Source organism: Ptychodera flava, chromosome 8 (assembly GCF_041260155.1).
Source record: "Ptychodera flava strain L36383 chromosome 8, AS_Pfla_20210202, whole genome shotgun sequence".
NCBI classification, from domain to species: Eukaryota; Metazoa; Hemichordata; class Enteropneusta; family Ptychoderidae; genus Ptychodera; species Ptychodera flava.
The window spans coordinates 42,880,611-42,895,671 of record NC_091935.1 but is presented as its reverse complement, the minus strand read 5'-3'; the positions used below and the strand labels follow the sequence as shown (position 1 = coordinate 42,895,671).

The 15,061-nt window shown below is 37.6% G+C and overlaps 1 protein-coding gene across 3 annotated transcripts in view; it reads left to right on the top strand.

Moving 5' to 3' along the window:
* The window catches only part of LOC139139386 (mutS protein homolog 5-like), a 258,320-nt gene that overhangs the window by 125,889 nt on the left and 117,370 nt on the right, over nucleotides 1–15,061 (top strand). For all 3 annotated transcript variants that reach the window (XM_070708289.1, XM_070708290.1, XM_070708288.1), the window contains exon 8: nucleotides 1,580–1,701. In XM_070708289.1, the coding sequence (XP_070564390.1) occupies nucleotides 1,580–1,701 (122 nt within the window). The remainder of the gene's footprint in view (nucleotides 1–1,579; nucleotides 1,702–15,061) is intronic.

Sequence of the window (15,061 nt, the reverse complement as noted above, 5' to 3'; positions counted from 1 at the left end):
CTGAGTCTAACTTTGAAGCTAGCGCATGCGCACTATACCGCAAAGCCTATACATACTAGTAATCTCTGCGTGTTTATCAAAGATATCGTGGTCGGTAATCCGCGACCGTTAAGACAAAAGGGAAATAATGGCACGTGGTGTAGCTGATAGTTTGCCATTTTAGTAATATTTCAGGAATTTCCCGGTACGATGTGACCCAACACCTTTCCCCAAAAGAAAGACCATGTGTCAGTGGTTCGAAATTTGAAATAAAAAAAAAATTGCTAAAATTGACCTTTGAACCTGAGTCGCATCGTTAAATGAAGGTTTGTAATTAGCGATTTAACTCTGAGAGTATTGTGCGAAAGTTGATGAAACCTGCTACATATAATGATATGATAGATATGTGATTGTTCTGTGAAGTGGAACCTGTTGTTAACCACGTGAGCACATTCAGTTCACATCTGGTTGATCAAAAATTTTGTTTTTTAAAAACGAACCGTCTGATAGCTTTGATATTTGGAATGTTGATTCCTAGGGATTATCTTTATATGATATATTGAAATTATGATGAACTCTGCAATTTTGTACCGGTATTTTGGGGCAATTTTTGCCATTTTTGGTCATAAAGTTTAGGTAGACATGTTCTAAGGGATGATCTTAATGTGCCATATGTTCAAATTATGACGAAATCTTCAATTGTGTACTTTTGCAACTAATTTTACCATTTTGGGTCAGGCCATCCTGAAATGAGCTATCAAAGATTTCCACCTTCATCAACACATGTGTCACATATAGCTATTCTCTACATAACACAGTGGAGCTCCATGGGTCATTAGGTGGCTTATTAACCCTTTCACCACCACGGTTTGTCCCAAATCCATTGTTTTCTATAATTAAGCTGGACCTGTATACAGGGAACTGGGGGTGAAAGGGTTAAAGTAAAAATCATGTGAATCAAATGGGTTAACTGAATAAGATGCAAATGAGCAACAATGTGTAAATTTACCTCATTCAGGGAGACAGGTTGGCAGTTATTTCCTATTCTGTTAAAGGGGCATAAGCTGTAACTTGTGGCAAGTTTTTCAGTATTCTGTTTCTGTATATCAACTACTGTGTCTGACCCTAATCCATTTGTCATGCTGAAATTTCGAGTATTCTTTGTTACAACAGAGTTTGTATGTGTGTAGAGATCATTGTTTATTGTTTACAAATGAATTCTAGTCCGGACTTGAATACAATTTTCAACAATCGTAGATTATAGTCAAATAGGTTGTGTTGACATGCTAAATACCTGGCATTAAATTACAGTTTAATTAAGGATTCAATGCAGTGTAGGGAAACAACAAAACAAAAGTTCTGAAAAAATAGCCATAAGATACAGCTTTATGGAGCTTTAATTCTCATTTCAGACAGCAGTATTGTAGAGTTCTCTCTCATGAACAAATTGCAAATGGTTATTGCAACACATGCATGTTTGCAAGTAATAAAACTTGCAACAAATGCCATGCAACAAAGTCTCTATCTTATGCACTGGAATAAGAACCCAAAAAAATATTTCACATGATAATGAAAATAGTGTTCTCTTCTTCTAATTCAGAAACAACATGGTAATGGTGGACTACAATACTTTTACTGCTCTGCAAATATTTCAGAAGGAACTTCATCCATCAATCTATAAGTTTGGAAACAGTGGGACAAAGGAAGGATTGAGTCTATATGGTAAGATACTGGATATATACTTTGTCAAGTGTCTGTATTTGTCCCATCCCTGACAAACACCAGCATTTGTTTCTGAATGTCAAAAAGTTGGAAGCTATATGCATGCATACTTATTTTGCCAGTCTCAGTTACATATATAATTTGATGCATAGAGTCCATAGACTTTAAAAAGATCCTAATTATCTACTATAGCCTCAGCAAGCTGTTAAAAAGAAATCCATTTCAGAAAAAATTGTGATTTAGAGAATATTTGAATTAGATGAATTATGGCACCCGCACAGTTTCAGTTCAACACAAAACTTAATTAAAAAATTAAAAACAGCATGAAATAATTGTATGAATAATGGGGTGATCTTCAACCATAGCATGAAATACTTGATAGATTTCCCAAAATTCAGAATGAGCTGAATGAATGTAATTTGACACAAAACAAAATACATTGACGATGAAACTTCATGCTGAAGGAAAACATTTGACAATGTCAAAACTGCATGTTAAGTCAATGTTTCCAGATTTTGGAATTTTCTGAAAATAATTTTCAGTTGCTTAGTCCCTGCAGACAAAGTCCAGGGAACTTATGGATTGGGTTCTGTCTGGCCGTGCATGCATGTGTGTATCCATCTGTTGGTCCATCCATGCAGATATCTCAGACATACCTGAACCAATTCCTGTCAAACTTTGTACAAGGATAATACACAATAGCATGCATATGCATGTCCATTGTTTTTGGTGTGGCACGCATAAGTAGTGCTAATTTGCATAATTAGTGTTTGTTTAAAAATAGTTCTGTTTCCAGAGAGACTGCCAAATTTAATGAAACTAGGTACAGATGTTTGTCACAGAGAGCTCTAATGTTGCACAAAGACATATGGCAGTATTGTGTCAATTAATTGTTAATTTTCATATTTAATGAATTTTCGAAAATAAGTTGATATGTCAAGAAATACTTACTCAAATTTGATGAAACTTGGTGCAGAATCCAAGATTACAAGCTGTTGTGGTGGCCTAATTAAACTTGAAACAAACTTACCGTTAGTCTGGTATAAACCTTGTTTTGCAATACCAAACTGCAGTTATACTAGGGAATGGCTTATGCTTGAGCAACCAAATGTTTTTTGCCACATATGCTTAATTTATGTTAATTTATGAACACCACTTAACCCTTTCAGGCCTGACTTTCTGGTAACTTACCAGAGCTACCCCTTAGTATATATAGGGGTTTAGACCTGAAAGGGTTAAACCATAGACCCTCGAGGGTCTACGCTTAAACTCTCAATCACTTTCAAAAATCTAATCGTGTCCCAAAGAAATTGTAAAAGGCAAGAAACATACTGACAAGATTTGATGTATTCTTACAATCTCATGCTAGATCACATTGATACTGAATAGACAATCATACTGTCGTCAAAATAGAGGTTTGTACTATAGCCAACAGAAAGCAAACCTCAGTGATGATTTCCTCACCTAAGAAACATATTAACTTCCTCACCTAAGCAACATATTAACTTAATATAACTGGTCCAAATCAACCTGATCACGTAATCCCTGTATAGAGAAGTGGCAATATTGTGAAATTTCTAATGAATTCTTAAAATAGGAAGAAATCTTAACAAAGAAATCATGTATTCTGCTGATCAGCATCGATTAACATGTGACCTGAACTTTCATACATCACTTTAAGTAAAACTACTTGACTTTCAAAGATGAAATTGTAGGTATCTTGTGAAAACAGCAATATAGCAGTGAAATTCGTAGTATATCACAGTCATTAGCTTTCACAGATGAAAGCGTAATTGCTTAAAATAATGAAATTGTGTGTTGACAGAATGAAAACCGATATTGTACAATGAAATAGAACTAAAATGCTGGTTAGAGTAGGACTGTTCTATCGGGTAACAGGGGCCACAGAGGTTCACAAAATCATATGGTAGTATTGGAAAGTGCCTTTTTCCTTATGATACCATCACTCAGTACTGAATATAGTTCATGATTTATTGCTCTGGTCTCCCATATGTAGACGAATTAAGGTAGCGACTCAGGTTCATTGTCACTTATTTTCAATCCTCATTTTCACAAAGAAGACGTGGTCACACATCCAACATGTGGTATTTTTTTTATCTGCTCGGTCACCGAAGAGTTCAGAAAATTTGTTAGTTTTTTAAAAACAGTGCGCATACGGCTGTTTTACTCAAAAACACGTCTTTTTTAGTTTTTTTACTCAAAAAAGTGTAAGTACAAATCTCCAATCGGCCTTGGTGATCTGTTTGCGGCAATCGACGGCTGGGTATACTGGGCAAAAAAACGTGTCCCGGATTTTTTAAATTCGCTTTTGTTTTCGCACAATGCACCTTCAAAGTGTCAACTTGACGTTTTTTGCATAAATTATCGGCCTTTGTTCACGTTTGTCAGGATATCTTCACTTCCAGGCCTTTTATCGGAAATCTGAGACACGTTATTTCAGATATATTCATTCACTGTCCACAGGTGAAAAATCAGGCAAGTCTGTCCGGGCGCCGCCGACGTATACTTATTTGAATAATGTACGCACTGCCAAAAACGGAACTTAGAAAATCGACGATTTGTGTAAACGACCTATGCGTCACACATTGTGACCAAGAAGTCCAACTCGCGCACTATTTTCTGCGAATTTTCTTACACCAGGACTAAGTTGAAATATTTAGAGTCAGTTTTGGGAATTTTGAATATGTTTAGGATTGCAGATCGTGTGAAAATGGAAAGAAATTATACACTAAACTGGCAAATGCTTAGTGCCAGCAGTGGGTGGTATTTACACAACAAACACAGAGGGGTACTTAGCGATTTAATCCGTTTTTGGAACGTTTAACTAGTAGATTAACTGTATACTGTTGTCTCAACGGTTACAATCTGGTTACCAGAGTTCACAGTCAAGACGAAGACGTCGTAACTTGCGTAAAAAAGTCTATCCGATCAAGACTTATGTGCTGTCGTCGCGCGATCGCGTCGGGCATTTACTTGTTCTTGACTCAAGTTGTCTACTTCCTGTCTCGCGATCGGGAATTTATGCATGTTTTTTGTGAAAAGTGATTTTCAAGTTCATGTTAGCGCCGACACTGTGCGAACGGGACGTCACTTGCTAGTTTTCCTACCTCAAGATGATACGAACACACGTAACTCTTGACAACATAAAATGTCTGTCGTATTTTCTTAGCTTTTGCACCGCACTGCAATCTTGTCGCCCTTCGTTACGACGGGAGAGATTGACTCGTGTTATTTTTTCAAACTTTATTTATATGTGTTCTTGTACCGATTTTATCAAACTAATAATAATCACGCCGTAGCGTAGAACAGTGCTGGCCAGGCTGTCATCGACAGCGTGTTCCGAGAGACAGAGTATCGACTAGTCTACAGTGGAGTCACTCGACTTGCGCAATACCAGCGCACACATAATTATTTCGGAGATTTTTACTTTTAGTCAAACTTTCGATGACTGACCTCATATAGCAAAATTGCTAGTTTCAGCACTTCTAGAAGTTGAGCCGGGTTTGTTTTACGTTCAGTGTTGAGGTCCAGCTAGCAGCTGTGGAGTCCGCGGGTAATTGATAAGTTTAGACAACACGCACACAAGAATCATTTGTGAACCCTCGCAATTCACGTTTGACGTAATTTAATTTTTGGGTTATATTTAAAGAAAGACAAGGCATGAAATAAAAAAAATATTTGCATTTCGTTTCGAAAAATTAGCAGATCGGTGAACTTGCTCTTGTGAATCTACATTATGTGTGTATGAACTCCTGCACTGGCTTTGGAAACTCCTTGACATAAATGTCGCGTGATGTCGGGTACGATGTTGTTCAAGGTTTCTCAGCAGACACGAAAAGACTGCACGATAGAAAACTCGAGTTTAAAAATATAAAAGAACACGATACTAACACCAAGCATGTACAGCAAGAGTGATAAAATTATCGCAACTAACAGAAGTTTCATCTCGCTCAGGCTAATTTTGGGACTCGGGTATGTAATCAGCATAGCCTAATATGTTCGAAAAGCAGCGTGTCAAATACTTTCATAGTTGTTGAACTGAGCACGTCTCCGTTATCGTCTGCGTCCTCGGCCAAATCTGACTCTTCACTGCATTCTTGATCGTTATTGCAGGAAGTATGAGCCAAAATCGGACTGTTTTACATTTAAATCGACCTTTGCGCACGTTGCCGTCTTTTTCAGGTCCGCTTTTGTGGACCTCGCTTGCTTTTTCGACGGTACGGAGCGCGAGCGCCGGCTTTGGTCTGCTCGACATGTTTGCCGTATAGTACCGATACATGCGGAGTTCAAAACGCTGAGCCTAACATTGAAGCTAGCGCATGCGCACTATACCGCAAAGCCTATACATAATCTCTGCGTGTTTATCAAAGATATCGTGGTCGGTAATCCGCGACCGTTAAGACAAAAGGGAAATAATGGCACGCGGTGTAGCTGACTGTTTGCCATTTTAGTAATATTTCAGGAATTTCCCGGTACGATGTGACCCAACACCTTTCCCCAAAAGAAAGACCACGTGTCAGTGGTTCGAAATTTGAAATAAAAAAAAAATTGCTAAATTTGACCTTTGAACCTGAGTCGCATCGTTAAGGGACAAGTTTAAAAAATTCTGGAAAGCTACTTGTAAGAATATCATCCTTCTCTTTTGCCATTCTAAATTATTTGGAAAAATATGCTTGATTGCAAGAGGAGATAGCAATTTTAGCTCACATTTGGTATATGTATATAAACCAAAGAGAGCTTATATGGTAGGTCAGCGGCTTCTGTATGTCTGTATGTATGTATGTTAGTATGTGCAGATGTATGTCCATCCACATCGAAAACTCCAAAAGCGCAGCATCTAGAAACTTACAGAGCTCCTGCTACCTGATCCCCATTAGCCAAATGCTACAAAAAATTAAAAATCGCTACAAAAATTCCAGTTTGGCGAATGTAGTGGTGATTGATTTTCTAGACAGTGCCCCTCAACAGAAAACTACAGCTAACAATCAAAAGTTGCAAGATGTTGAAACAGTTTACCCTCCTTCCTACAAAGTTGCAATGTATTGAAACAGTTTACTCTCCTTTCTACAAAGTTACAAATTCCCTGGTACTGAAGCAAACATTGGGGCCGACTTGCAGCGATTTCGAAGCTGTTATCCAATTGGTTGGCAGAATCTTACCGTTACAATTAAATAATACAAATAAACTCCCTAAGTTGCTGTGAATAGTGACAATCGACCAATCAGATATAACCTTGCAAACACGCTGCGAGTCAGCCGAAACATTGTTGCTGTTCGATACTAAAACCTTTGCTTTGGGCTTGCTTTGCCTCTGTGAGCCCTGTTCGTCCTGGAGTCTATCAAAAGTTTTACCTACTTTGCTTGAATCAACATTTGGCCTGCAACTGACTCAGTTTGATTAGTAAAAACCATAATTTCAAAGGAAACTTTCAAAAACGGAGTCATCATACAAAGGAAAAGGGGAAAACTGAGGTATTGCATGAAGACCCCTTAAGTGCACAATTATGGTTCACAAGAAACCACCTAGGATGATCCAATAGGTGAAGGTAATTTCTGTTGCCTTACCCCAATTTAAATTGCATTGAGCTTGACTGTCAGTTTTAAATTACATTTTATTAAGAGTCATGGCAAAGGGAAATTGTCAACAGTAATTGCAGTAAGCATATCCATTTTCAAATCATAAAGTTTGTGAATTGCAATTTTGCATGTTAATATCAAAGCAACAATTCCAAAGTAGAATTATTAAAATCGTCCATTCGGCCTATTTCAAACTGCTATAACTTATACAAGAAATTGTGTGATTCTGAATTATTTTAATATTTTTGCAGATACCACCAGTTTAATGATGTAGAAGTGAACATCACCAGACATTTCTTGATGATATCAAAATATCATATGAAAATATATCTGAGCTAAAATGTTATCATAATCATTAAAACAATGAATACTCGCAAACAGTGAGTAATTTAAATGAACATATATTGTCGTGTCTTGTTTTACAAGAGTAGTACTTGGCCCAACCCTTTTTGTTTCAAGGAAATACTTATACTCAAGATGCTATTCAGCCTGCTTGATCACAACTATGGCATACTAGTAACACTGGGGCCAATTGTATTTACACTGCCAGTATGCTACTAAATGCTTTCTTCTGCACCTAAAATTTTTATTTGTGTGGCTCAAACATTTTGATTATTGAAGACTGCATAAATTTGCCAAATGAGATGCCTGTAGCTTATGACAAGCTATCATACTGTGAACACTGAATGTGTGAATGACTGAATGCCGCAGAAATATTCTGTACCTTTTGTGATATACACTTCACATTGCTACCAGATTTTTTAGAATTGAATTGCTACCTAATTGTATTTCTTGTGGTAAAAGTTTACCATCAGAAATGAAATATTATTTTTATCCCTGAAATATCAAAGCATAGATTATTAATGCAATAAAAACTGAACAAATATTTATTTAATGTAAAAACTATCATGAACATCATACAAAACATCTTCATTTGTAAAATTAGGAACTCCTGAACGCTAAAAAAGCTGTTGCCACACTTGAAATCATAAACTATCTAAAAGTTGCTCAAAATGGCTATGCAGGTCCTTTATGGTGACCTTAGTTAGATTTGTGAAAATTTTTGTGAAAATTTGGGGGAATTTTTCCTGTTTTTGGTAAAAAAATTTTATTCTCACAAAGCACTCGTCCCATTGCTTTGAAACTTGGTATGCATGCTCCTAGCATTGGCCTTTATCAGATTTGTTCAAATTGTGGTGAGATTTTCGTATTTGTATATTTGGAGCTTCCCCCCCATTTTTGTCAAAAAATCATTTTTCCAAAAGTTCTTGTTGGATCCCTTTAAAACTTGATACTCTTGATCCTAGGGTTGTCTTCTGTTGGATTTGTTAAAATTTTGGTGAAATTTTCACAAGTCAAAAAATCATTTTGTGTGAATTAACAATTCCGATTGCTTTGAAACTTGGTATGCATGAACCTAGAGGCAATTACCTTAGTTTAGTGTCTTCAAATTGTTGTGTCACTGTGAAATATTTATATTTGTAATTGCTGCAATTTTTCCCATTGTTGGTCAAAAACTCATTTCTGTGAAATTGCTCGTCCAATTGCTTTGAAACTTGGTATGCATGTTCCCAGGGGTAAATTTAGTTAAGTATACTCACTCTAGCCTGCCACATCAAACCAAATGTGAGCCAAGTGTCATTGACACTATGTTTGAAAAATTTCTCGCAAATTTTTCCTAAGCCACACAATATTATAATAAAAAGAAGGAAAACTAGTTGCACCTGTCATATGAAACACAAGGATATTGAATTTTTCCCCATTTTATGAATACATCACCACTAAGTTGAGGGAAAGAGAGTTGGGTTTATTGCAAAAAGAAGAAAGGAAACACCGACAAAGTATAGGTTAGAATAAAGCACAAAATGAAACGGCAAATATAAAGCAGTAAGGGGCATAGAACTAGTGCCCTCGCAGCTCTCAAACTAAGTACTATCAAAACTTACAATACAAAACAGTCAAAATAGAAGTAGCAAACTAACCTACAATAAAATATGAGCAAAATATATGGGAGAGGGCCCCTTCAGTCAAGCAACCGAGCAAAGGTCATTGGTGACCTTGGGGTCAAGGTCTTAATGACCTTGATGATGAATCCATCCTGAGAGGCTGAAATGTGGGAAAGGAGTGGAATTCCCGAGAAATGGGGGTCAGGATGGAATCCAAAGCCCGGACACTTGAGAGAAAGGGAAAAGAGAGGAGGAGACAGGGGATGGTGGTGGGATTGGCCGAGCTGGTATGGCATGAACCAAGCAGCTGAATGAATGAATGAATGAATAGGAGCGATGAGACAAAGGCTTGATGATGTAGTGCCGTGTGCAAACGTGGCTGATTGGCTGGGAAGGAGGATTGATAACAGTCATGGGAAGAAGAGCTGATTGGCTAAGGATGACGATGATGATGTAAGAAAGGCAGATAGCTAGGTGTAATCACAAAACACATCTGTGATAAAACACAGATTCCACTTTATGAATACACCACCGCTAAGTTGAGGGAAAGAGAGGAGGGTTTATTGCAAAAAGAAGAACAGAAACACCGACAAAGTATAGAATAAAGTACAAAATGAAACGGCAAATATAAAGTAGTAAAGGGCATAGAACTAGTGCCCTTGCAGTTCTCAAACTAAGTACTATCAAACCTTACAATACAAAACAGTCAAAATAGAAGTAGCAAACTAACCTACAATAAAATATGAGCAAAATATATGGGAGAGGGCCCCTTCAGTCAAGCAACCAAGCAACGGTCATTGGTGACCTTGGGGTCAAGGTCTGAATGACCTTGATGATGAATCCATCATGGAGAGGCTGAAATGTGGGAAAGGAGTGGAATTCCCGACAAATGGGGGTCAGGATGGAATCCAAAGCCCAAACAAAGGAAGTATCCCTTATGAAAATTTTAGCCTTCCCGACAAGATTTTCGGGAGCTCTCCAGAAAAGGTCCCGCAGTGGTCCAGGAGCTCTCCAGGACCATCTTTCCGGGAGAGCGTGGCATTGCTATTCAAATTAGGTTTGCTGGATCCCTCCTGGAAAGATTAATGTCTCTCTGCAGGACAGCCGTCAGCTGTCGCTCTGCTGGACAGTTATAGCTGCCGCTCTGCCGGGCTGGTTAGGTGTCGCTCTGCCGGGCGGGTTAGCTGTCGCTCTACCGGGCAGGTTAGCTGCCGCTCTGCTGGGCAGATTAGCTGCTGCTCTGCCGGGCAGGCTAGCTACTGCTCTGCCAGGCAGGCTAGCTGCTGCTCTGCCATACAAAAATCAACCTACCTTCTGCAATCTGACTAACATTTACTCCAACAACCTGAAACTTATCACTGCTGCTGAAAATCAGCCATTACCAAGCCATCATCTCACAACCTACACCACTCTGCTGCCCCCCCCCCAAAAAAAAGAATGCAAGGGCTAAAAATTTGGTAGGAATAAAATTTAATCCACCATATTTTTAAAGCCAATCAGCATGACCGATATAAATACTTAATGTTCAAAAAATGTTCAAGTGTCCGTAAAGTCCTTAACTTCATATTGTCACAACGACGGATTATTCTGAAAGACTTGTACTTGTCTGTTACAGCTTTGGTTATTGCTTGACTTGTCATCTTGAAGTTGTCCTATGTGTGAGCTGGAAAAAATATAAAAAAGTTCAAGTCAGATATAAAGTTTATCAAACTTATGACAAAATTATGTATGCAAGTTAGAATCCTCGTTGGGGTTGAAAATTTTGACTCGTTCAACAGCCATCAAACATTGAAGACTGTGAAATTTGCATGTATTCATAAAATAAAGAAAATGTTCCCTCAACTTGTGAATGACAAAATGTGATTTATAGCAGTAGTCTAGTATCAATCTGTTCAACTTGCAATTTGCTTCAAACTAGGAAAGTAGTAGAATCATTGGCATAAAACAAAATTTAATTTGCAGATGATTTATCCCCTGCAGTTATTCCGTTAAGATTGTAGACTTCACCATGTAAAACTCGCTTGGTTTGAGTACACTTCATTGCATACCTACATGAACTTTCTAAAGCCAAATTCAAATTGAAACATAGTTAGAAAAAAGGTAGGTCTTTGTACTGAGCTTATATCTAAGTTGCTTATCAAAAGGTTGCAGCATTAAATGCAATAGAATATTGTATACATATTTTGTGATGTAAGAGTTCATGTAGAAGTTCAATGAAATATTGTAATGAAATATTGTAAATTAATTACTGATTCCCCTTACAATATGCCAGCAAAATATCTACAGGTTACATATAAACAAATGTCAAAATACGTTAATAAAAATTTTAAAATAAACTTCAATTTTAAGGACACACGTTCAGAATAATCTTATAAGCAGACAGATGTATATTGATGTCATAGAGAAGTACGTTTTGGAATACATGTAGCAGGTACCAGACTCGGTCAAGAGTTTGAGAACTTAATTCGTATCCAACAATTCCTACATGTATTGTTCTTTCTTTGTTTTATATCTGTCCTTTTATATCGTACATTGAGGGAAATTTGTATACATGAGCAAAAGTTTTACCTTTGCCAATGCAAGAGAGAAGTATATTATTGTAGAATAATAGTATCGGCATGTACTCCATTTTTTGTGTACACTGTACCACGGTCCCTCTATCGTTGTACACTCTACATTCAAACTCACGAGTTATACCAATTTATTAGAATTCATACAATTGAACAGTATTACTCGAGAATTGCGCCAAACAAAACAGTAAAAACTACGTCTTCACGTCGCAGAGAAGGCAAATCGAAAATGTACTTACCGAAGTTTAAACGATCGCCTAGATCCACGGGGATGTTATGGTGATCATTGTTCAAATCGACGAGCCGATCGATCTCCACAAGCTGATCATGACGACGATGACTTTTTTACGCGTCGTAAACATTGCCTATAGGTTTTACATACATAGTTAGCGTGTATGAAGTCATCACGACGATGTCAAACAGCAAATTTACGCGAAATTTTGTCAAACTTATAGGGAAAAATCAGCGACAATTTACTCAGTAATTCAAAGGTCGTAACTGTCCAAAAATTGCCGCTGAGATTTGACCTTTGATTGTTTTACCAATCTGACCAATCATAACGAAGTCTTCACATGATCTATGATGTCATCATGCGTGATACTATTACTTCCGGTACAAAGTCCTCGCGATCGCTGCAGTGTAACTAGCATGAAGTACAGCGGACTTCAAAAGCGTTTAAAAAGTACACTGACGGAAAGTTCATTGAAAAAACCTAGAGCGTTCGATCGACTATCCAAGCAACAGTACATTGAGAGCTCCTCTGGCCATGACTAAGGCGCGACATGATGTCAGAATATAGCAGGAATATAGTGGCGAAACCCTACGTATAGCATTCCCATGTGCCGCCGTGCTACAAGTTACAACTGTGTATCGTACAAAGGTACTACTACCATAAATCTATAGTGTGCCTTTTCGGTTTTACGAGACCCAAGTTTCAATGAAAATTGTATTCTGTGCGACAGAGTGAGATACGAACACCAACGCATCAGTTCAACTGTGTAAACTTGTGTTCGCGTGTGTTTCTCTGGAGAGTTGAGGTTACACGTATTACGTGCACGGACACGCATCCATGGGTTGAGAACACAATAACAATAATGAAAATGGATTTACAAGATTTATTCCCTTGTCTTAAAAACTTCAAAAGTCGGCGATTTAGTAACTGCACTGATCAAAGTAAAAGTGATGTTTTTGGAAATAATTGTCGATGAGATAATTTGTAAGGTCAAATATTGTCACAGACGTGATGTAAATCCTATATTTAAAAGCGTTAAGCAAGCAATGAAATGTTATTGTTATCAATTATTATTTCCTTCGTGGACTACGGCCGATTTTCTAGAGATTTTCGTTGCTTCCATGAATTTAATTTTGAATTTTCTTACGGATTAATTTATCATTGGCTCAAAAAGTAACCTGATGGGCAAAGAAAACATTTTCATAGGAATCTTTTGTGGCTGCCTATAGTGTACTCATGAAACAGCATTGTCAATCATCAGAATACCCTTTTTAGCAGTTTGTAGCTCGATCGCCTCAATCACATCATAGCAGCTTTTACTGTCTATTAATTATCACACTGTGAATGAACTATTAGCACTGCAAACCCACGCTCACGTTCATACATCGCTTTGGCTTATGTATACCATCTGCAAACTTCATTTATTTTTATTTTATTTTTTTATATTTGTGATAGACAATACCGCAGCAAATATTAAGCTTACTGATCGCCTCTGTGCAACTATGAACACATGTAAGTCGATCTGTCCTCTGCTACCTCCATGGTCTGATAGTCAAAATACATTAAGTGCAGAGATGCTGCTCCACTCCTATCATTTTCTGTCGCTCTACGGGACAGATTTGTTGTTAGATACATCTGATCAGCCACAATTATTAGGCCACTAATGTTCCTGCAGAGATGCTGCACCATTCAAGTAATTTGCTGCCGCTCTGCCGGACAGATTGTAACAAAGCGATCTGCCCAGCTAGCGGGGCAGATTCTGCGGGCCAGAAATCTGCCCTGGAACTCTGCAGCTTTAGTCCCAGAACAGTCCTGTCGCTCTCCCGCAGCTTTCCTGTCGCTCTCCTGCCAGGACCTCATTTTTGTAAGGGATGACTGAAGTGACCCCCAAAAGGAGGGAAGGAATTGAGCTGGTATGGCATGAACCCAGCGGTTGAATGAATGAATGAATGAATGGGAGCGATGAGACAAAGGCTTGATGATGTATAGTGCCGTGTGCAAACGTGGCTGATTGGCTGGGAAGGAGGATTGATAACAGTCATGGGAAGAAGAGCTGATTGGCTAAGGGGACGACGATGATGATGTAAGGAAGGCAGATAGCTAGGTGTAATCACAAAACACATCTGTGATAAAACACAGATTCCACTTTAAATGATTAAAGAAACTTGTATGCTGACTTTTCTCCGACAATATGACTCTTTCAGTTTGTCATACTTTGCTTCTCAAAAGTATGTAGTACCTGCAGAATGTGACGTACGCTTACTTTGAAAATTTTACTGAAATGTCTAAACGTATTTTCCTGTATTTATTTAATTATTATTAGCTACTATAGACTATAGTGTATAGAAGCTATTGGGATGGGTATCCGTCCGGCGTCCGTCGTCAGTCTGTATGTATGTATGTATGTATGTATGTATGTATGTATGTATGTATGTATGTCCGTTTGTGAGGCGTCCGTCCACTCAAATATCTTGAGAACCGCAGTACTTACTGATTTGATATTTGTTGTGTAGGTGAAAAATATGATTTTGAGAAACTATTTTTTTTAATTTTTGATATTGTTGAAAATAGGCAAATTAATGCCAAAAAAGGTGTTTTTGGTAAAAAATCTTCTTCTTCATAACCGCTGGTCAGACAGCTTTGTTATTTGGTATACAGGTCCCTAGGGATAACCCAACTTAGATTTGTTCAAATTGTGATGAAATATGCAAATGTGTATTTTTAAGGAATTTTTTTGTCATTTTTGGTCAAAATTTGACTTACATTGTATGTAATTCTTGTACTGTATAAACCCTATCAATTCACCCAGAAAAAAATAATTAATATGACTTTAAATAATTGAATTAACTAGAAAATCATCAAAGGCAAAATAATTTTAGTGTGGAATTATCAGAAAGTTCAACTTTTTTTGACAGTTCATAGTGAAATGCTTACCATCTTGGAGGATTAAAACATGTATAGGCAACTTTCCTGAATCCCAACTTTGATATATTCTGAACCACCATTTATGTTATC